Raw genomic sequence first — 20,302 nt, 5'->3', positions numbered from 1 at the left:
GGTACGTAAAGTTAGAGTGTGAAAGTAGTGTGCCAAGCTCGGGTGTCGGAGGTGTCCCGGGACGCTTTCCCTAGTGTAGGCTTTTGCGCCCGAGCATTATGCGTGAGAATCGTGGAATGAATGTGTTGGTGTGCCTGTTTTGCCATTTTTTTAAATATAGGGCTAGGTAGGATAGGTAGCATACTTTCTGGTGCGAATGTTAATTATAAGTAGGTAGGGCCGGGCAGGTTGTCACAGTCTCTGGTCGGGTAGGCGCGTTTTCGCGTGACAACCTGTTTCAGGAAATTAAATTTGAGAGATCGAGTGTAAGGCTGAGACGAGTGATCATCAAATGATCACTCGTTTCTGGCTTTGCTTTCGATTTTTCGAATTCCGCGGTCGCGGTCGCGATTTGGTTTCGAAACGAACGTTGCGCTCGAGATTCTGCACATGTACAATGGACAATGGTCACTGCGATCGTTAGTCGTCCATGTGCATTCAGTTTCCGCGATTTAGACTTTTTTTTTTCTTTTTTTATTTACGATTAGTGAATCTCGAGCCTAGATTTAAGTTTCAGCGGGCATTGCGCCCGAAGGAGGAAGACCGAAGAGGCCCGACAAACTGTCACGAAGAGGGCTGCAACGAATGGTTTCTCATTTTTTGGATCTTGTTGGGTCCAAAGAATGGGAAGTCATTGTTACTACTTTGTCTCTGTGCTCGTTTTAGTAATATGTAGTAAATGTTGTGTCGTCTGGTCGATTGCATGCCGACCCATCAAATCCAGTCATCAAGGGCATTGCGATTTTTTATTAGAGTTGCGTTAGAATCAAAATCTCGTTTGCATTAGCGTTGTAATTATAAAATATCGTGGTTTCTTTCTTATAAATTATTAAGTTTCTCATAAAGCAATATCGAAATTCATCGTTGAATGTTTTATTTTTAATTGATACGGTTGTTTTCTAATCGTACAGAAATAATAATTTTTATTGATTTCGTTTTAAAAATTAGCGTTGCGTTACAGATAATCGCGTTTGCTCAAGTAGTGTTGCGAATATGAAATGCCCAAATTTTTTCCACTGAAATCGTGGTAACATTCACGTTCCTGAATCACCTTAAAAAAGCTAAAAAAGCTAACAAGGGTGATTGTACAACAGCAATCATTAAGAAGAGGATTTTTCGCCAGATTTCGATTTTTAATATCGTTATGCGTTATTTAAATTTGAGTGCATGTAATAATGTTACGTTAATAATTGATTATTTCCGGGAATTTTTCATTTTTTTTTATTTTAAATTAATTAATATCGCAAATACAAAGCACTCATCGCGATTGATTTTAGAAAATTTTCTATTTTACAAAAAAAAAAAATATTAGTGTTGCGAAAATGAATATTCCACTCGCGATTTGTTGCTCGGGTTTATATCGAGTGGAAGATATTTTTTTTTCTTTTTCAGTTCTTCTTCAGCAGCCTTTATCACATTTTTTTCAGAAAATATTGCTATAATAATATGTATGTTTGACTTTATCGCTGTGCAAGGATTTTACAAAATCCTTAAAAATATAAAATTTAAATCCGTTTCGCTAAAATTTTTTAGAATCAATAATCGTGAATGTTCATTATAAAACTTACTTTTTTCTATTATTCCATATCATATTATTTTATAGTTATTCTTCCTCTCTTTTTTTTAAATGTTATACTAATTTTCTAAATAAGTTTGTTTCAGATATTAATTCTCGGATAGTATCGATCATGTATTTTTAGAAAATATCAGCAATTCGAAAGTAAGTATGTTTTACACAATTTTTACTAATACTAATCTTATTTCTAGAGACTAGTGGGAAACAAACAAAGAATAGTTAGATTCTTAAATTATATATTAAAATATAAATTTATATAATATGAATTATATATATAAATTTATATAATATAATTCATCTTTTTCTTCTCATTTTATTGAGATTCTTCTGTAGGTAAACTTTTTAAATAAGTCTTCGCATCGTTATACATTGAACTTTTATAGAACTTGTATATAGATATTTTATAGAACTTGTATAGAATTGTAGTAACAAGGATGGGATTTAATTAATGGTAAAAATAGGTAGACATTTACGAAGAATCATAGATTTAGATGAAATTATTTCTCGTTTCTTAAGGATCGTGTTAGATAAGTTACATTTACGATTAGGATATTTTTAAGTTAAATTACATTCAAAAATTTATAAAATTGTTAGTATGTGAATAATAAAAAATTTTAAATATAAACAAATGGTTTTTAGAATTGCTGTTGTAGAAATAGTGCTTGGAATAGAATTTATTTGTAAATGCATGTGTAATAAATAATAATGGAAATGTTATTACGTATTATAATATAATACGTATATATAATATACGTAATATAATATAATAGTAATAATAGAATTTGTGTATATGTATAGTAATATCATGTAGTGTAACAGTAGTAGTGGAAGATGTTTTATTTTTGTTTGTCTTCGAACTTTATAATTATCAATATTTTATATTTTCATGACAATGATTGTACAAAATATTGATACATGTAGAAAGTATTGTTTCTGTGTCTCATTTAATTTTTACTTTCAAGTTTAGCATAGGTCGCATAGATTTTCCTTAAGATTTCTTTCGTTGTTCGTTTTGCAAAACGATCAATGATTGAATTTGTTTTGCAAATCTGATGTTAAGAAATATTGGTGAGAAATTTATTCGTGTATTTAGATAAATAGTAACATTTAAATCAGAGTATATATGTACTGGAACATTAATTGTGATGTCTGTTAGATTCGTTTGATACATGTAGCAAATTTTCCTAGTAGGTTATTGACGAATAGCACGTTGCATGAAATTTCTTTTTGAAACTGTGGAACATACGAGAATCTTTTATTTTTCTTTTTCGGTAATATAAATAATGCAATTTCTATTTTGGCCTTAGTAAATTGCAGTTATGGTCATTATTTTTTCGAATTACTTTGAAACATAAGATACAAATCACCGATTAGATATGTGCATAGATCAAATAAATTTAATCTATGGCAGAATATTTTTGTATTCTGTCTTCTGCCATTTATCGTGATAAACGAAAAAAGAAACTATATTTTTCTTTTGGAAAGAAATATTACGTGTAAAGTATTTATTAGGATATAATTATCGTTTGTTTTATCTTGAACAAAAATCTAGTCGCGTGGTACACTAATTTTTATTTTTATTTTATAGTTTTGCTAATCCTTCGTTTTATTCATTTCCTAAATTAATATAAATTCAGTAGGAATGGAATAAAAAAGATATTTATATTTTCCCGTGATTTGAAACTTTTCGATAGGTGGATTTCACGAATCTTTAAAAAATTTTTTGAAAAAGTAATCTTTTGAAGAAAATTTGAAGATCAGTGCCATCTGTAGGATGTAGTTGTAACTGAATATAGACAAGGAACACGAATAATGGAGAGGAGATAGAGATAATATAAGAATTGATGTACGTCGCCATCTGTCGAGAACTCGCTACATCTTTTCAAAAAAAGATTAACTTACCGGTTGAAGATAACTGCCACTTATTGGCTGTTAAAGATATTCGTTTGGAATCAGTTAATAGATGGCGCTGCAGTTCGTTTCCTACTCTACTTTATCCTACTTTTAAAAAGATTCATTTGAAATCCTTCAACAGATGGCACTGCAGTGCGATTCTTACTTTACTTTGTCCTGCTTTTAAGAAGATGTATTCGAAAGATGGCACTGCTAATCAATTTTGAATCTACTATTTAGGTTTTTGTAGGCTAAAGTTTTTCGCATAAATTTTTCTTAAAACTTCTTTTGTTATTTGGTTTGTAAAGCGATCAATGATTGAATGTTTTGCAAACTTAATGTTAATGGGATATGTTTGATTGATTTTATTTTATTTTAATTCTTAAATTGATATAGAAATTAATGGAACAGAATTAAAATATATTTATATTTTTCTTTGATTTTATTGAAATTTTTCTGTTGGTTTAAGAAATCTTTAGGTGGATTTTGAGAATTTTTGAAGGAAATTTTAAATTCATGCTTGTTGAGTACCATTGTTTCGACTAATATCTATAAGAAAACTAAGTAATATCGTTAGGGTGAATTAGAAGAAAGGAGAGAGGATATTGAATTAGCGTTGGAATTGTCTTATCGACTATATTTGTTTAAGTTCATGTTATTTGGATGTGATGTTGTTAGTTATCATCGTACATTGAATATTAGAAATATTCTTTTAGAATTGTTCAGAAGATGGCGTTGTACTTCACTTATTATGTTACATTATCCTACTTTTAAAATGATGTTCTTAGATGGCAATAGTTATCAATTCGAACCTATATTCTTATTTTGATTAATGTTGATCTTATTATATTATTTATTTGTGGTGCTAATTTTGTGTATTTATTTCTTTTTCTCGATAAATTGCAGTCATTCTTTCATCATTTGTTTTTATGTATGACATTTAATTAGAGATATCAAAAAATTAAAATGAAAGATAGAGAATTATAATTTTTAATATTTTATTAATAGATTTTTGGTTTTATAATTTCTTAATATAATATAATGATATATGATAACGTATTAAATTTTTTATTTTTACGAAAGCTTTTTTTTTTTACTGAGTTATAAATTTTCAATATAATTATTTAATAAATTTATTAGTTTTAAAAGTATTGTATATTTTTATTATCGTAAATATGACATTCCTTCAAAAATTTCTTCTATATCTTCTTTTAGTCCAAAAACTGCTAATGCAATGATTGCTTGGTTGCGATTCCAAAAGTGACGAACCGCATATGTTTGAATTGCTATGAATTTTAATTCATCTTCGAGGTATTTCAAATGTTTATGATCGTATCCTTTTAGTATTACTATTCTTTGTCTGTTTCCACATAATTGATTAAATGAGTTATATTTAATTTATATTAATTTTTGTTGTTTAATTTTTTTAATTTTTTATTTTCTAAATGTATACAGAATTAAACAAAAAATGCTATAGTATAATTAAATTAAAAATAATTAAAATTAAATAATATATGCTATACCCAGTTTTCATCCAAGAATCAACATATTGGCTTTTCACTTGATCAGAGTCCAATATATTATGAAGAAACATCAAACTTTTTGCGATCTAAAATTAAATAGTTAAGAATATAATGGTATATTAAATATAATTTAAATATAATTCAAAATATATTATAAAATTATTATAATTTATAATTATATAATTATTCTTAAAGAGAGTGTTTTAGATATTCTTCAAAATATATCAAATAATGATATTAAATAAAGAATATGTATTATTTATTAAGAATATATATTACATTTGCCGCTGCTGCTCCTCGATTCATGTGCAAATCAGTATTAATTATAGCATAAAATACATATTGCTTTAGGAATGGTTGACGTCGAATACTGACATGAGTGTTTTTCTGTTTTTTGTTTATTTGATTATTTTTATTTATTTGACTTCTAAAATTAAATAATATAAAATTCAATTATATATATATATATTTTTGCTTTGTTTCTCAATTATTTTCTGTGCTTAAAAATCAATCAATTTGTTTTTATTATAAAAATGTAATTCAAGAAAAAATTTAAACCTATTAGTTATTTTCAATGGATTAACTAAATTTTTATTCATTTTCTTTTTGTAACATCTTCGTTTCTTTTTCTTTTCGTATTTCATTATAAAAGAATTTCTTGAACGTGGAAAATATAAACGAAAAAATATTTACTTCTTTATTTCATTTTTAATTATTGTCATCACCTATTAAAATATATGCATTGTATATGTGCAAATAAATAATCGTTAAAGTGAAAAATGCACGAAAATAGTGAGTTATTTAAAATTTAAAAATGAATTTTATATCATGCTTAAAGCAGATAACATTATCTCAAATATACATTATTTATAGCTAATATAAGAAAAAATATAATTTACATATTTAAATATAGTCTTATAATTTTTTTAATATAAATATTTATAATTTTTTAATAAAATAATTATTTTTTAGAAATTAAATTTCTTATATTTTTAATAAAAACTTGTAGAATACATACATATATAAAATTTGGATAAATATTTCGTAGTTATCGGTTGATCAAAATATTATAGAAAACTGTTTCATCATCTGCTGCACAGTAATTTATTTTTCTCACATTTGAATACATTTCATTTTAATTTATGGGTAAAAAATTCAATTTTGTATTAATTTATCTATGATATTTATCTATGACGTAATTAATCATCAAAGAAAGGTTATTTAAAAGAATTTTATCATCTGTTATCGACTTAACTGAACTTGTATTTATATATTGAACTCTCGCAAACAGAATAAATCGACATTTTGAATAACCGGCAATTTCAGGGTAGCAGTGTAGTGTTTGGTATATTTAGGTTAGAATAGCTATTTTCATAATTAAAAATATTCGTGGTAAATCTGAATGTCATGTGATTAGTACGATATTTTTCGATATTAATAGTGATTAATATTCGAATGAAAGTTCATTGATCTAAAATATATTTTTTGTGGTGATACAGTATATGTCGAAGGTTGTCAAAATATCTATCAACTGTTCTTCTGTCAAATGATTTTTATACGACTTTGATAAAAAAAGATAAATAATTTAAATTGCAACAATATTAACGATATTTCATGCATTGAAAATGGCCGCGAGTGAACCAAGTGTATCATTACTTTCTAGAGAAGATAATAAGTGGAGAAAAGATTTAATTTTTCAATTACAAGAAAGGAACAAGAGACAAACATATTGTTTTGCAGATCTTATTAGTTTACGTAAGATTTCTTTTGTTATTGTTATCAATATAATTAGTACTATTAATTTAAGTGATATAACAGTAAGTTATTGTTATTATTTATATTTTAACTTATGTCCTAATATGTTTATAATGTAAGGTGAAATATAAATAAGTTATTTTATGAAGAAAAATATATTTAAAACTATTTTGTATTCATAGATAATAGATTGTTTGAAAGTGCAAATACATTACGTGGAGAAAATATTCAGCTAACTATAGCAAATGAAACTCTCCGTCGTGAAGCAGCAAGTGGGACTCCTGGTTTAAGTGTAAATGCTGATCTTGAAGCTCGTCTTCTAAAGCAAGCAGAAGAATTAGCAACATTACATAAAAGAAAAGGAGAACATACACAACAAATAGTAGATCTCAATAATAAATTACAAGAAATGATGAAAGAACTTCAAGTTAAAGAAACAAGGTATGGTATTTATTACACTATTATTATAGAATTGAATATTTTTTTAATTTATAAATTATAATTAAAAATAAATTATATAATATAATTATATTTAATAAATTTACAGTCTTGCAGAAAGTATAGAGCTTAATACAAATTTACGTTTAGAAATAACTAAATGTCTTAACAAAGAAAAGGAATTGGAAAGCATTAATCAAATGTTAAAAGATGAGCATCAAGCTTTGCAACTTGCTTTTGCATCTTTAGAAGAAAAGCTTAGAAAAACACAGGTATTTATTATAATTATATGTATATATACTACTATAATATTACTATATCTTTTAATAATGTAATAAATTATGCATTTTATATTTATTATAATATATATTTAAATTTATAAATATTAATACTTTTCTAATATTTAATAGGAAGAAAATCGTCAATTAATAGAACGTTTGATTAAATATAAAACTCGAGATGCAGAGAAAGTGAATGAAGAAAATGACAACTTTTTGAAGTGAGTACAATAATTATTTTTATTTTATTAGCTTTTTGTTTATATTAATTATTATTTTTCCATTTATTAATTTCTTATTAAGTTATTAAAAAAATATCTCATATAAAGATTTATATTTATTTTCTTATTTATTTTATAGTATAGAAAATAGAAAAAAATGGTTTTTATTTAAATGTAATATAATTGTAACATATATTGTTGTAAATAGCTTTTCTCAGTATTTTTCTTCTTAAAAAATGAATTTCTTTTCTTTGTGCTTTCATGCAAAAGTAGTATCTTACCAAATAAGTTTCTATTTTATTCTTTATCTTTTGCTATGTATTCTTTGTAAATTAGGTTTTTATTCTGTCTTAATGCTTTATCTTATTTTATAATTTGTTTTGATATTATAATTTATTTTCACATGCTTGATTAATTTTTTTAATTTTTATGCATTTAAGTAATTTTCATTCCATTTGGATTTTAAATTTCTCATAATATAAATGTTCTTTAATATTATATAATAGATTATATCATAAAAAAATGAAATTAGTTAAAATATATTTGTTATGTTTGTTTTGTTTATTATATTTTCACTTTTAAAACAAAATTCTTGTCATATAGAGAAATATAAATTAATTGAATTTATATTAAGAATTTTCATTACATTTTTAAGATTTATTTTCATATTTTTTAGTAATAGTTATAGTAATATATATCTATATCGATCGCAGATCACTAGTTATGCTTCTATACCATCTGTCGGCAAAAACTCTCACAATTATCATATATTATATAAAATAATAATTTCAATGCTTTTGTAACAATTAATCACAATTACAATTGCAATTTAATATTAATTTTTGCATAATTTTTACATTTTTACAATTAATATATCGATCAAAATATGAAAACAATTCTTTCATATTTTATTTTTATTTATATGTATAAATAAATTGTTTTTATTATAGTTAATATAGTAATAATAATAAATTTAAGTTATAATATAATAATGCATATTGATTGATATTAGTAACAAATTTATATTAAATTTACACATATAATACATTGTGATTTATTAAAAAATAATAATAATAATTTAAATAGATATTAAATTTTTTTTTCTTTTTTTAGTAATTATGCTTGATAACTTATATTTTACAAATGCTACATGCACGAAATTTTAGATATTAATTTTGTTTCGCATGATATTGTATACTAATTTAAAAATATTTAGTTGTTTAGTTGTTATATATTATTGAATAATATATAACAATTTGATAATTCATATTCCATTATCATGCACATATCTCTTTAATATTTTATTTTTTATCACTTTTCAAGGGTATATACATTTACTTTTACTAAAAATTTTATTTTTTTACATCGTTATTTATTAGATATAAGAGAATTTTTTCTAATGAAATTAAAATTATATAAAATTATAAATACAATAAAATTTATATTATTGCAAAGGATTTAAAAAAAAGATTTAAAAAAAAATTATATATATCAATATAATTTTTCTTAATATTTAAGATTTTATTTTTAAAATTTAATATGTCACAATTTTTATAATTTACGATTATTAAATTTCTTCATTTTAGGAACAAAAATCTTAACAAATTATATTTATGCAATTGAAAAAATTATTTATGATAAAATTAATTATTTAATATTTAAAATATATATAACATGCCAAAATGTAAATTATTTTATACTTTATTGGTATAATTTTTTCTATAATATAGTGTTCTGTGTTTTTTCATTTATCATAATAAATGGTAATTCAAGATTTTTTAAAATTACGGGAAATTATTAAAAATAATATTTAAGTTAAGTATAAAGATTTACAAATCATTTTCATTTAATGAAATTATATGCAAAATATTGAGCTTTTCGCAGAACAAGATGTCATCATCGTAGCACTTTACATTAGCACTTCACAATGCTTGACATTTTATTTTCAGTGAGAGTTTTTCCAGTCCGACAGCCTTTTTGATGCATACCATATCAAAATTTGGGTAAGTTTGTGCAAGTGACGTGACAGAAATTATGCTTACTGCTCAATTACAGCTTTGGGTCATTTGTTAAAGGAAGCTGATCGTACCATATGATCATATCCTTCATTTTGTTTGTGCTTTTGTGTCCATGAGTATTAAAAATAATGTATTATCATATAACGAATTAATATAAGAAAATAAAGTAAATGAGTGAATTTAAAAATAATAAAAAAAGAAATTAAATGATAATTGCTTAAAAATGTTTACTTTACGGAACAAATAAGTAAACATAATGATTATAAATATAATTGAACTAATGTGAACAGATAAGATATAATAAATGTTTAGAATAATAACTAATACAAAAGAATAACATCATCGAAACACTGATTAAAACTATTACTAATTGTTTTGTTTTGTGCATGAAACATAACATGTGATGATGAAAGAGAAAGGGCATTCCGATATTTTTGGGTATTTATATACAGCATATTGTTCTCTCTGATGGTTATTTGATTTTTATCAAATTGTGGATATGTTTATGTGACATTTTTCAGAAAAAGGCAAGCAAAGGTCCAAAAAGAATTAGAAGATGCTGCACGTGACACACGACCAGTTAGTCCTGATAGATCGAGTTTAAAAGAAGGAATTGCTGGTCTTCCTACTGCGGTACCGACGAAAGTATCCGTCACGTTTGTACGTTGACAAAACTTTAATTTATAAAATAATTTATATTACGCTATATATTACTGTGGAAATTTTAGTACAAAATGTTTATTAATTCGTTGTAACACGAAAATGCATGTTTTGTATGACGAAAATAAGAAATTGTTGAATGCAATCTCGACGCTTGATATTTGGAAATTTGTATCACGAACAATTACACGAACATTTTATTTCTCACTTCAGCATTAATATTATTAATTTCATGCAATGATTTAAAATATCCGATTTTTAACGATCTTCGAATATCAAATAGAATTAGATTTATGTGATATGTCAAAAGTTATTTTAATACGTATTAGTTATAAATTGAATATTTACAAAATTATTTTTAAAAGATATATAATGAAATATATATATATATATTTTATTAAAAAAAAAGTTGTTATTTACAGATGTGATTTAAATTTATTTTTTTGGAAGATTTAAAATTCATTTTAAGAAGATTATTTTTTTATTTTAACGATAGCTAAATTGATATTATAAATTTTATTAATGGAATATTGACACATGGACATGTCAATATGCATATGCAACATTCGTTTTCGTTTAATGTAATATATTCACATAACTTATACAGTATCAATTTCTCCACATATTATGTATCTAGAGATTAACGAAGAATAAATATACTATTTTTAATACTTTTTATAAATATAGACATAAATATTTTCAAGATGAAGTGACAAATTAACTGTAAAAGAGTTTATTTTTCAAGTGTAGGAATTATATAGTATGTATTTATATAAATTTTTTACACAAATAAGTGTAAGTTTTCTCTATATATATAGTGTAATTTTGTAGAAAGAATATAATTCGTTAAACTAACTAAAGGTATCAGGTAACATCGTTTGGTTTAAGTTAGTTCGTTGTGTTTATAACAATAAATTGTTTAATGGGAATATATATACATAATATATATAATCGTTGAATACTATATTATTACTATTTATAGTTCTTGTATTTCTCACTTATGCATGTTATGTTACTAGAATATTAATGTTATTGTACTATTATTTACTTATATAGTAGCGATATTTTACGATCACATAAAGTCTATTCTTTATTATATTCTAATTGAGTATATACATATGTAAGAAAAACGTATTATTTATAGTATATCAAGTTAAATATAGTAATACAATATCACGTTATTTAAGTTAAGTATATTTCTTCTGTGTTTACAAATATGTCAATAGATTAGATAATATATTAAATATTATTGGAAAATATTATTTAAATATTATTATATTGTTTAAAACGGGATAATTATATGGATATTAAAAATATTTTGTATAGACATACCATGTACCTATATGCTCTAATTTAATACCATTTATATTACGATTTTAAATGAGGCCTTGTAGTGTATAACGCAAGTGATAGTATATTAATATAAATTTATTCTAATAAAAATCATATGAATTTTTAAACCATTTCGCATTTAGTTTTAGCTTAGTATAATTTATCTATTGCACATAGCATCGAAATTTAATGTCCTGTATTTAGCAATATATTTACAGCATTAAACCATTTTACGTCGAATATATTATCATGATCATGCACAACATAGAATGCGCGTTTTATGCATGAAAATTGCAAAGTATATATAAATTCATTTCAATATTCAAAATATTACGTAATATCAGTATAATCATTTTTCATATTACAACATCTTTTTATTCATTATTTACGATATATTTTATTTATATCATATATTTTGTATTAATTTTTTATATAATTTTTATTAAGTTTAATTTTTGAAGCTTTTAATAAGAGTAGCATATAATACAGATACTAATTTTTTTTTAATGAAAATCAACGTTATATCACAATATTTTATTAATTTTTTTAATTTTGAAATATTTTTTCTGATTTTTCAGCATTTTCGAATTATATTTTATGTTTTTTATGTAGTACGTAAATTTAAAAAATTTTTTTTTTTAAATTTATTTTAAAATGTTTAATATAAAAAAATTTCAAGAAATTTCCATCAAACTATTCTATATTCGATCACTTCGTTATAATTCGAACGAACAATATAATTTTACTTCGATACTCTTGTTATATTAATTACTGCCTCATGCATGCCCATAAACTTTTCAAAATTTATACGTCAAGTGTTTAATAACCCTTGCAGACTGCACACGACGGAGAAGTTTATGCCGTAAAATGGTCTCCCGTCGAGAGGATGCTTGCCACCGGTGGTGCTGACAGGAAGGTGAAGCTTTGGAATATCTCAAAAGGTGATTAAACGAAACAAAATCGTATTATTATCGAAAACATTTTCGCCTACAATTTAAATATTCGTCACGAATCTCGTGTGATACATATACGAGTGATTAATCAAAATAAACGATTCCTCGAACGGTCTCTGGTACGGAAATATTACGCGCAAGCATCGAGATATCCCCATGTGTATAATCTATTTACCGGTCTTGCCATTATTCAAATTTGTAACGAGCCTCCAATAGATCGCGTAAATTATTACACCACTCTCGTTTCAGTCACACGGGTCTCACAGGAGTTTATTCGTTCAATGTCATAAGAGAGTTCAAGGATTAAACGTATAATGTTAAATAGCAGAAATATTTTATCGCATCGAAGCTAATGTGAAATTTAAAATTTAAATAATTGATTGTATAACGCCTTGCGACCTATTGTGCAATGCTTAAAGTTAATCCAATATCAAATACAAAATTTTCTTAATTGAACGAGACTACGTAGGCCAATCAAGCGATACACAGTTACTTTAAAATTTCATTAAAACTTGCTATAATGGAGCAATTAAAACTTTGTTACCATCTTTTGTTCATGAATACGTGCTTCAAAGACTTCCTTTTCGTGAAGATCGTGAAAAGGGAACTGGAGGGATATATCGAATAGTCTGCTATTACGATAAGCAATTTCATTAGGAAATTGAAATTCATTTTAAAGAGAATTTTATCAAATTTTATTACCAGGTTTATCGATACTTTATGCTTTTTTATCTTCTGTGAAAGATGTATTAAGATCATTCGACGCCTAGAACGTTGGAAGAATAGAGAGATGAATAGAAATAGAAAAATGATGCGTCAGATAAAATATATCGCGATGTGCTCTTGAACACCTCTTTTCTTTCTGGTGAATGAAGTATGTTAACGAATCAACAGGTTTCTTGCAATGTATACAGCTGACTAACACCGACAAGTTTATTAAAGTTCTGTTTTCCTTGCTATAGTCGATGACCCACACATGCTTTATGGTGCTTGAATGTAATCTCCGCGCTATGTTGCAAATTGGATGAAACATCTATCTTTATTATTCAGATTATATCCGCTTAACTCGTCTCATTCGTGGATTTTCTCTGGTCTTCGATTTCTCTTGATACTTTTAAACGTTATTTCATTTTTAATTGTTTTAATTATAATTGTTTCGTGATCTTGACTATCTCTTTTTTTAAACGATTGTCATACTTTTGCATTGTAATCCAAATTAAATTAATATAAATACGTAATTTAGTTGATTTTAAAATGTAGTTTAAAGAAATTGATTGCAAAATTAGAGATTATTTTAAGAATAATAGAAAAAGGAATGTAAATGATACAGATAAGGATAAATTAATGTGAATAAGTAACGGGATAAATCGATTATTTTTTTGCTAACAAATTTAAATTTATTATGTTTCAGGCGCTTCAGAGAGCAAAGGTATTCTCGTTGGTAGCAATGCTGGAGTGATGTGCGTCGATTTCGATTCTACAGGAACATTGATACTTGGAGCATCGAATGACTACGCCAGCCGAGTATGGACTGTCAGTGACTTCCGACTAAAGGTAAGTGGAAAACTTACTTTGCGCGTAGTTGATCTTGAAAGAAAGTAGATCGCCGTACAAAAGTAATGGAATATAAAATAGAGGGATTTCTTTATTCAAATATTTTTTTCATCTATCGAATTAGAATCGTAAAATTATATATCAACAATGTTGCGATTAAATTATTTTATTACTTTCATTAATTCTTATTTAGTTGATGAATATTTTATTATATGTATTAGAATTTTTTGTTATTAAAAAATAACCAAAGTATAATATATTATTAATTAAAAAAATTTATTTAATTTATTTAAAGTTAATTTATTTGATGTTCTATCAATTTCATTAAAGAAATGGAAAAATATTGAGAATTTAATATAATTCTAATTCGATGGATGTATCATAAACCATTATTCGTATATTAATGTCGAATATCTTTGAATTCAAATATTAATTAATTCCAGTAGCATCATTCGCATCCATAAATACGGGAGTACGATGTTCCATTCGAAGAAACTTAAAATCATTACATTAACAATGGTATCATTATCAGGTTATATCGTATCACATTAAATTTACAATGAAACGACAGTATATCAATTATAAATATTTGTCGTCGTATCATCATATCACGCTGAAAATCTAGAAGAGACAAAAAAGAAGGTGATATTAGAAAGGAGCAAGAAAGCGTAATAATGAGAATCACTCTATGAAAATATGATTAGCTTCGTGTCCTAAAAAGTGCATAAAGAGACGTCTAAGAGATTGTCCATTAAATTACAGGGTTATTCCAAAATGAGACGGTCTGGCTAGTGAATCTGCAGAAATGAAGCACTAGAATATGAAATTTATCACTCTTCCCAAATGACCTATTACGCTATAATCCGCGTAAATCTGTTGGCGGGGAATCGTAAAGTTGATGACGATTCGCAAAAACCATTTCGACAAAATTGTTCCATGAAATCATTCGAGGACCTTCAATTGTCATTCCTGTCGCGTTGGAATACCTTCTTGGCGAATACCTTCTATAATCTTTCACGAGAGAATAATATTGTCCCCTCTCTGTCCATGATGTCGATATTTTCCCCCTCATCTAAAGTTTGTCCTAGTTTTGTTCGACGTCAATTCTTTATATTGGGAAGGAACTGTAAGTTTCGCGGTTATCTTCTTCGTGATACTGTCTTCTTTTCTGCTCTTTGAGACCTCTCTCGTGAGATCTCGTTGAAAGGGGAAGAAAAGTCATCAGTAGAATGATCTTTTTTTCTCACACGTACGGAATACGTTTCTTCTATTCGGATGAAAGATTGCGTGGTATGTGGTTTTTATTTGAATATCAATTGCGTTCAATCTCGAGCACTGATTGTATTGTAGCAGTTATATTTTATTATTTTGGCCATATCGTCAATATTTATATCGATGATGTATTGTGGTATAGAATAGCTTCTGATAACTATTCGAAGTTTATAAGGTGGTTTTAAGTGGGGAGGAAAAATTATTGTTAGTGTTATCTTTTTTACATTCTTACATTCCATGTATAAATATAATAATCTTGAATCTTTAAGTTTCATTTATTAGTTAGGATTTTCAATCAATTATTACTTATCTTAATACAATACAAAAATAATAAGAAAAAGTTAATCAAAATTGATAGGAATCGTTTAAATTAAACGAAAATTAGAAATCAAAGTAAATATTCCGTAGAACGGTGTGCATAGAATTTAGTTATCGATCTAACACAAAATTCGCAATCACACGAGTGTACTTACTCATCACCAATATGTACGCGTGTAACAAAGCACACGAGTGTATCCTAGCAAAGTTAGATTGGGCGATAACGTGACTTTACAATTCCATGACATACTTGATACCACGTTTCTAAGTTGCATTGTAAGGTTTCAGGTTGCTTGCTATGCGGTAATATCGCCGTTTATAGCATGGCCGTTGCCAATGGAATACAATGTGTAATATATCCGTATGAAGGACGGTCGGTGTATTGTTCGCGTATCGTTGGACATGTTAAATGTGATTATTCGTCGCCCTCGGATCGTGACTGTTATATACGGGTATTTCATCCTCTCAGAGGTCTTTCTCTCGTTTCTCTTCCCTTCGAGAAGCTTCTATTTCTTCCTCTTTCTTTCCTCTTCTTCTTCTTCTTTTTTTTTCACGGAACATTTTTTTCTTCCCGTCTTGTTCTCGAAACAAGTCGCGTTGAGAATCCACTCAGAGGCGGCAGTTTCATTCTAAAGATTGGCGGCCAATGGTGCGTAAACTTACGAGAAAACACGCGAACTGTTGAAGGATTCGAGGCGTAGCCGGCCACTCTCGGTTATTCACGATGAAAGGTGCGAGAACTTGGCCGCACCCGATGTTTATTCGCCTTTGCTGCTCCTCGTCTCGCCAATCTACAATGTTTCTCGCGCACAGTTATCCCCCTGCTCAGGAACTCTTGATTAATTTCTTTACGCGGCGAGCCAGTTTCTTGTCCCCCGTCCGCTCGAGGATGCTCCACTCGCGTCGAATATGCAAGCGGTTACCGTCCCCTCGTTCGTAAATTATAGCTCCTTTTATTCGATACCTTCTTATTATGGTGACGATCGAGAAAATACGTAACATTTTCCTCCCTTCGATTATTCAAAGTCCGTACGCTGGTGGAAAAGCTGGCGCAATTACTGGAATTTCAATATTTTCACTGGAAACGAATCGTTCGCCCCGTAGAACGCGGAATCGTTCGCGGATAGATTTTATTCGAGCGGGTATAATAGATGCGATGGAATTCATGAATAAAGTTTTTCCCTTAATCATAGAAGTACCTTTACTTCTCTGCTTTTTTTTCTCCACTCGTTTTTTTTTTAACGAAGGAGAGATGGAGGGAGGGAGAAAGAGAAAGAGAGAATAAAGGTGGAAAAAGAGTTTCTTACAGATGTGGTAGAATTGAAAGCCATGGGCTGTCATCCATTTCCTTCTTCCCTCTCTATTCCACGATTCTTCATGGCGGTTTCGACGGGTCTCTTTCTCGTTTTTTCGCCTGGTGACCTCGCTTCTTAAATTTTATATTTCTCGGTAGGACCCTTGTTTGTCACCCTTCCTGGCAGGGAAACGATGCGTTAAACGAATATCGATGGTATTGGAGGGTACCTGGCCAGAGCGATAATGGACTCAATTTCGCGGCAGTAGGGCGCCAGTCGTTTGGATTTCTCACGTCCCGGCACAATATCGATTCCCTCGGTGAAACCCTCAGTGATTTCCTCCTCGTTCACCATTGTGAAATTGCACGTACCTTTTTACATTCTTCTCCGATAGTTGGTGCAAGCTTTTTCGCATTTTTTTTTTTCGTTCATCCTCGGTTATCCTCTTTGTCCTCGATTGTGTAAATAAGAATGACACGAATATCTTTTAATCGCGATTAATCGTGAAAGTAGACATTTGTATTTAAATCGTGCTTAAGCGATAAATGTGAATATTTTCTCGTGTACCTCTCTAAGAATCAAACTTTTAAATGAACGAAAGTGAAAATTCTTTAGGTTATATCTAGAATATTTATATAAGAAGTAGATAGTTATATTTTAATGTCGCATTCTACTTTCCCTAAAATTATTTCGAGATTATTTTCGCAAATAGAGACATACTACGTTAAGAGAAATTATTATCCAAATTATGAGAAATAATTCTTGAAAGCAATTCGCGACTCTTTTACTTTCAAAACTCTAGTAGATATTCTAAGAATTGGAGAAAAGCTCTTTTAGATTCGAAAGCTCTTCTTTCTTAAAATATAAATACTTTTTATTTGTGGTAAAGTAGCTTAACATTTATTTAAAGGAATTTATTTGTTGAAAATTATTTTTTTATTTTAATCAAAAAAAGAAAGTATTTATATAAGTTCGCCATTGTATTTTTTCTCTGAAGGCACATAAAATGCAATGATATAATTACAATTCACGTGATATTTCTCGTAACAATGAATCTGCTCTCTTAAATCATTCTTAATTGTCCAAGATGTATTATTATAATACGTTATATCCTGTTTTTGGTTTCATATTGATACGTAAAATACGTGTTTAACAAGAATCGAAAAAATTATTCGTCACTTCCGTGATTAGTTGACGATGAATCGTTGATTACTACTTTCTATCTCGATATTCTTTTTGATTAGAATAATTGACTGGTCGATCGTTGAAACCTCTGATTTTCGATATAAAATAATGTATTCTTATACAAGGTGAAGCCAGGGCGTTATTCACATAAAATATCATTGCTATTTTTAGACACACGAGAAAGAAGCATTCATTTTAGAAATTTCATAGCATCAGGAGAATTACAATGTGCCATTAACAAATTTTTTTCGACAAATTCAAAGACATTATCTGCATTTTCTTCTAAATAACATGTGCCATTATCTTTTTACTCTTCTGTCAATGTGAAGTGACTGGTATGTATTTAGAAAATTTCAACAAATTATAGGTGGAGGATCATTAGGTATCAAAAAAAAAAAAAGGGGAATAATATACTGATCTTTATATTGGAAGACATGCTAAAAGTAACGTCATCTCCGCCAATGCTATGTTACATAGAGGAATATGATGGACTGATCATAGTATGCTCCAATGATTTGCTATTCGACATTTTTTGACATGATGAGTTTATAATTACTTTGAATGTACATAATGATACAAGGATATTATCTCATCTTATTTTTAAGATTTAATGATCTGACATTGTATCTTTGAGTCTATCTAACTCCAGTTATTATACGAGGAACAAAACAGATATGATGTAATATCAAATATAAATGAAGATGATCTCGAAATGACTTTGATAAATATATGATAAAATTTGATGAGATAGTGGGATGTATATCATTATATAGGAAGTGATATAAAATTGATATTTATGTAGAAAAAACTGATTCTCTTAACTTTATATCTAAGATTTATATTTATATGTCGTGTATTGAGAACAGAAGTAGAAAAATTTATCATTTGACTAATAAAACATGATTGGGCTAGTAATATTGAATAATACTCTTTAAAGACTGTGAAGATTCCATTGCATTTTTTATATAAAAAAAGAAAAAAAATGATCAAAAAGTAATTTGAAAAGAAGAGATAAAAATTAGAAAAATATTCGTATTCTAGGAAAAAAAAAATAGAAAAAGAATAAAAAAAAATGAATAAACCGGTTCGACTAAAGCTGAAACGTTAATTCAGGAAACAGAAACGAAGGTGCTCTCAGGCGTCATCCAGTAATTTCAGGGTAACGCGATGGGTACCATAGTAGTCCCCTTCGTTCAAAGGCATTACTTTCAAGCTCTGCTCAGTAATTACCTCGCGAAATTACCGCATTTACATCCCTAATAGAAATAGGTGGATATAGATAGGAATGTCAGGTACGCTGCGAGAATATCACGAAGGGGAAAGGAAAAAAAAAATGAAAGAAACAGGGAATTAATCTAAATACAGAGTTCGCTTGTGTCCTTGCGTGGAGACAAAATCGTTCCTCATTGTTTCTTCCCTCGAATTTTTATTTCCCTTGCTCATCGACAGGGATGCAAGAAACGGTTTCATGATCAGTTTTATCGAATTAAAAATCTGGATCGCATGTAATACCTATTAAATCCCAATGGTGGAGAATATGGCGAGACGTTATCCCCTTTTTATCGATTTATTTCTAATTTTCCATCGAGAATTTCTAACAGAATTATCGTTTGATTTCTATTCAGCAATTTCATTTATGAGAATCTGGTAAAATGTTCGATAGCATTTGCATATTTAAGATTCGATATATTATATCATTTTTTCCATTGTAATTTTGTGTGCTACATTATTTTCCATTTTTTTTCTCTGTTTTTTTTTTTTAATCCTTTTTTCTTTGTTCCTTTATTTAGAGGATGACATCACATTTAGTTCATGCAAGACGAAACACGAGTATGTTTTGGATTATATTCAACACAGCTCGTAAAATTTTAGAACATCGTGTTTTTAACGAGGAAGAGATTTAAATTTTACATATTATATTTTTGTTCTAATTAACGTAAATTTTCGCCAAATTTTTTTAATATCTCGTTAAATATTTAGTTGTTGTTAATT

The 20,302-nt window shown here is 27.4% G+C and overlaps 1 protein-coding gene across 4 annotated transcripts in view; it reads left to right on the top strand.

Annotated features, from left to right (window-relative positions):
* Positions 1–6,176: 6,176 nt before the first annotated feature.
* The window catches only part of LOC108003939 (autophagy-related protein 16-1), a 490,268-nt gene continuing 476,142 nt past the window's right edge, over positions 6,177–20,302 (top strand). The window contains exons 1-8 of one of the 4 annotated variants that reach the window (XM_062079974.1): positions 6,177–6,786; positions 6,969–7,227; positions 7,334–7,496; positions 7,635–7,723; positions 9,673–9,726; positions 10,263–10,401; positions 12,569–12,674; positions 14,098–14,240. In XM_062079974.1, coding sequence (XP_061935958.1) covers positions 6,657–6,786; positions 6,969–7,227; positions 7,334–7,496; positions 7,635–7,723; positions 9,673–9,726; positions 10,263–10,401; positions 12,569–12,674; positions 14,098–14,240 — 1,083 coding nt within the window. In that variant the 5' untranslated portion in view covers positions 6,177–6,656. The remainder of the gene's footprint in view (positions 6,787–6,968; positions 7,228–7,333; positions 7,497–7,634; positions 7,724–9,672; positions 9,727–10,262; positions 10,402–12,568; positions 12,675–14,097; positions 14,241–20,302) is intronic. The other 3 variants (XM_062079976.1, XM_062079975.1, XM_062079977.1) reach the window with 3 other exon arrangements.

Source organism: Apis cerana, linkage group LG9, assembly GCF_029169275.1.
Source record: "Apis cerana isolate GH-2021 linkage group LG9, AcerK_1.0, whole genome shotgun sequence".
NCBI lineage: Eukaryota > Metazoa > Arthropoda > Insecta > Hymenoptera > Apidae > Apis > Apis cerana.
This window is presented reverse-complemented; position numbering and strand designations above follow the sequence as displayed.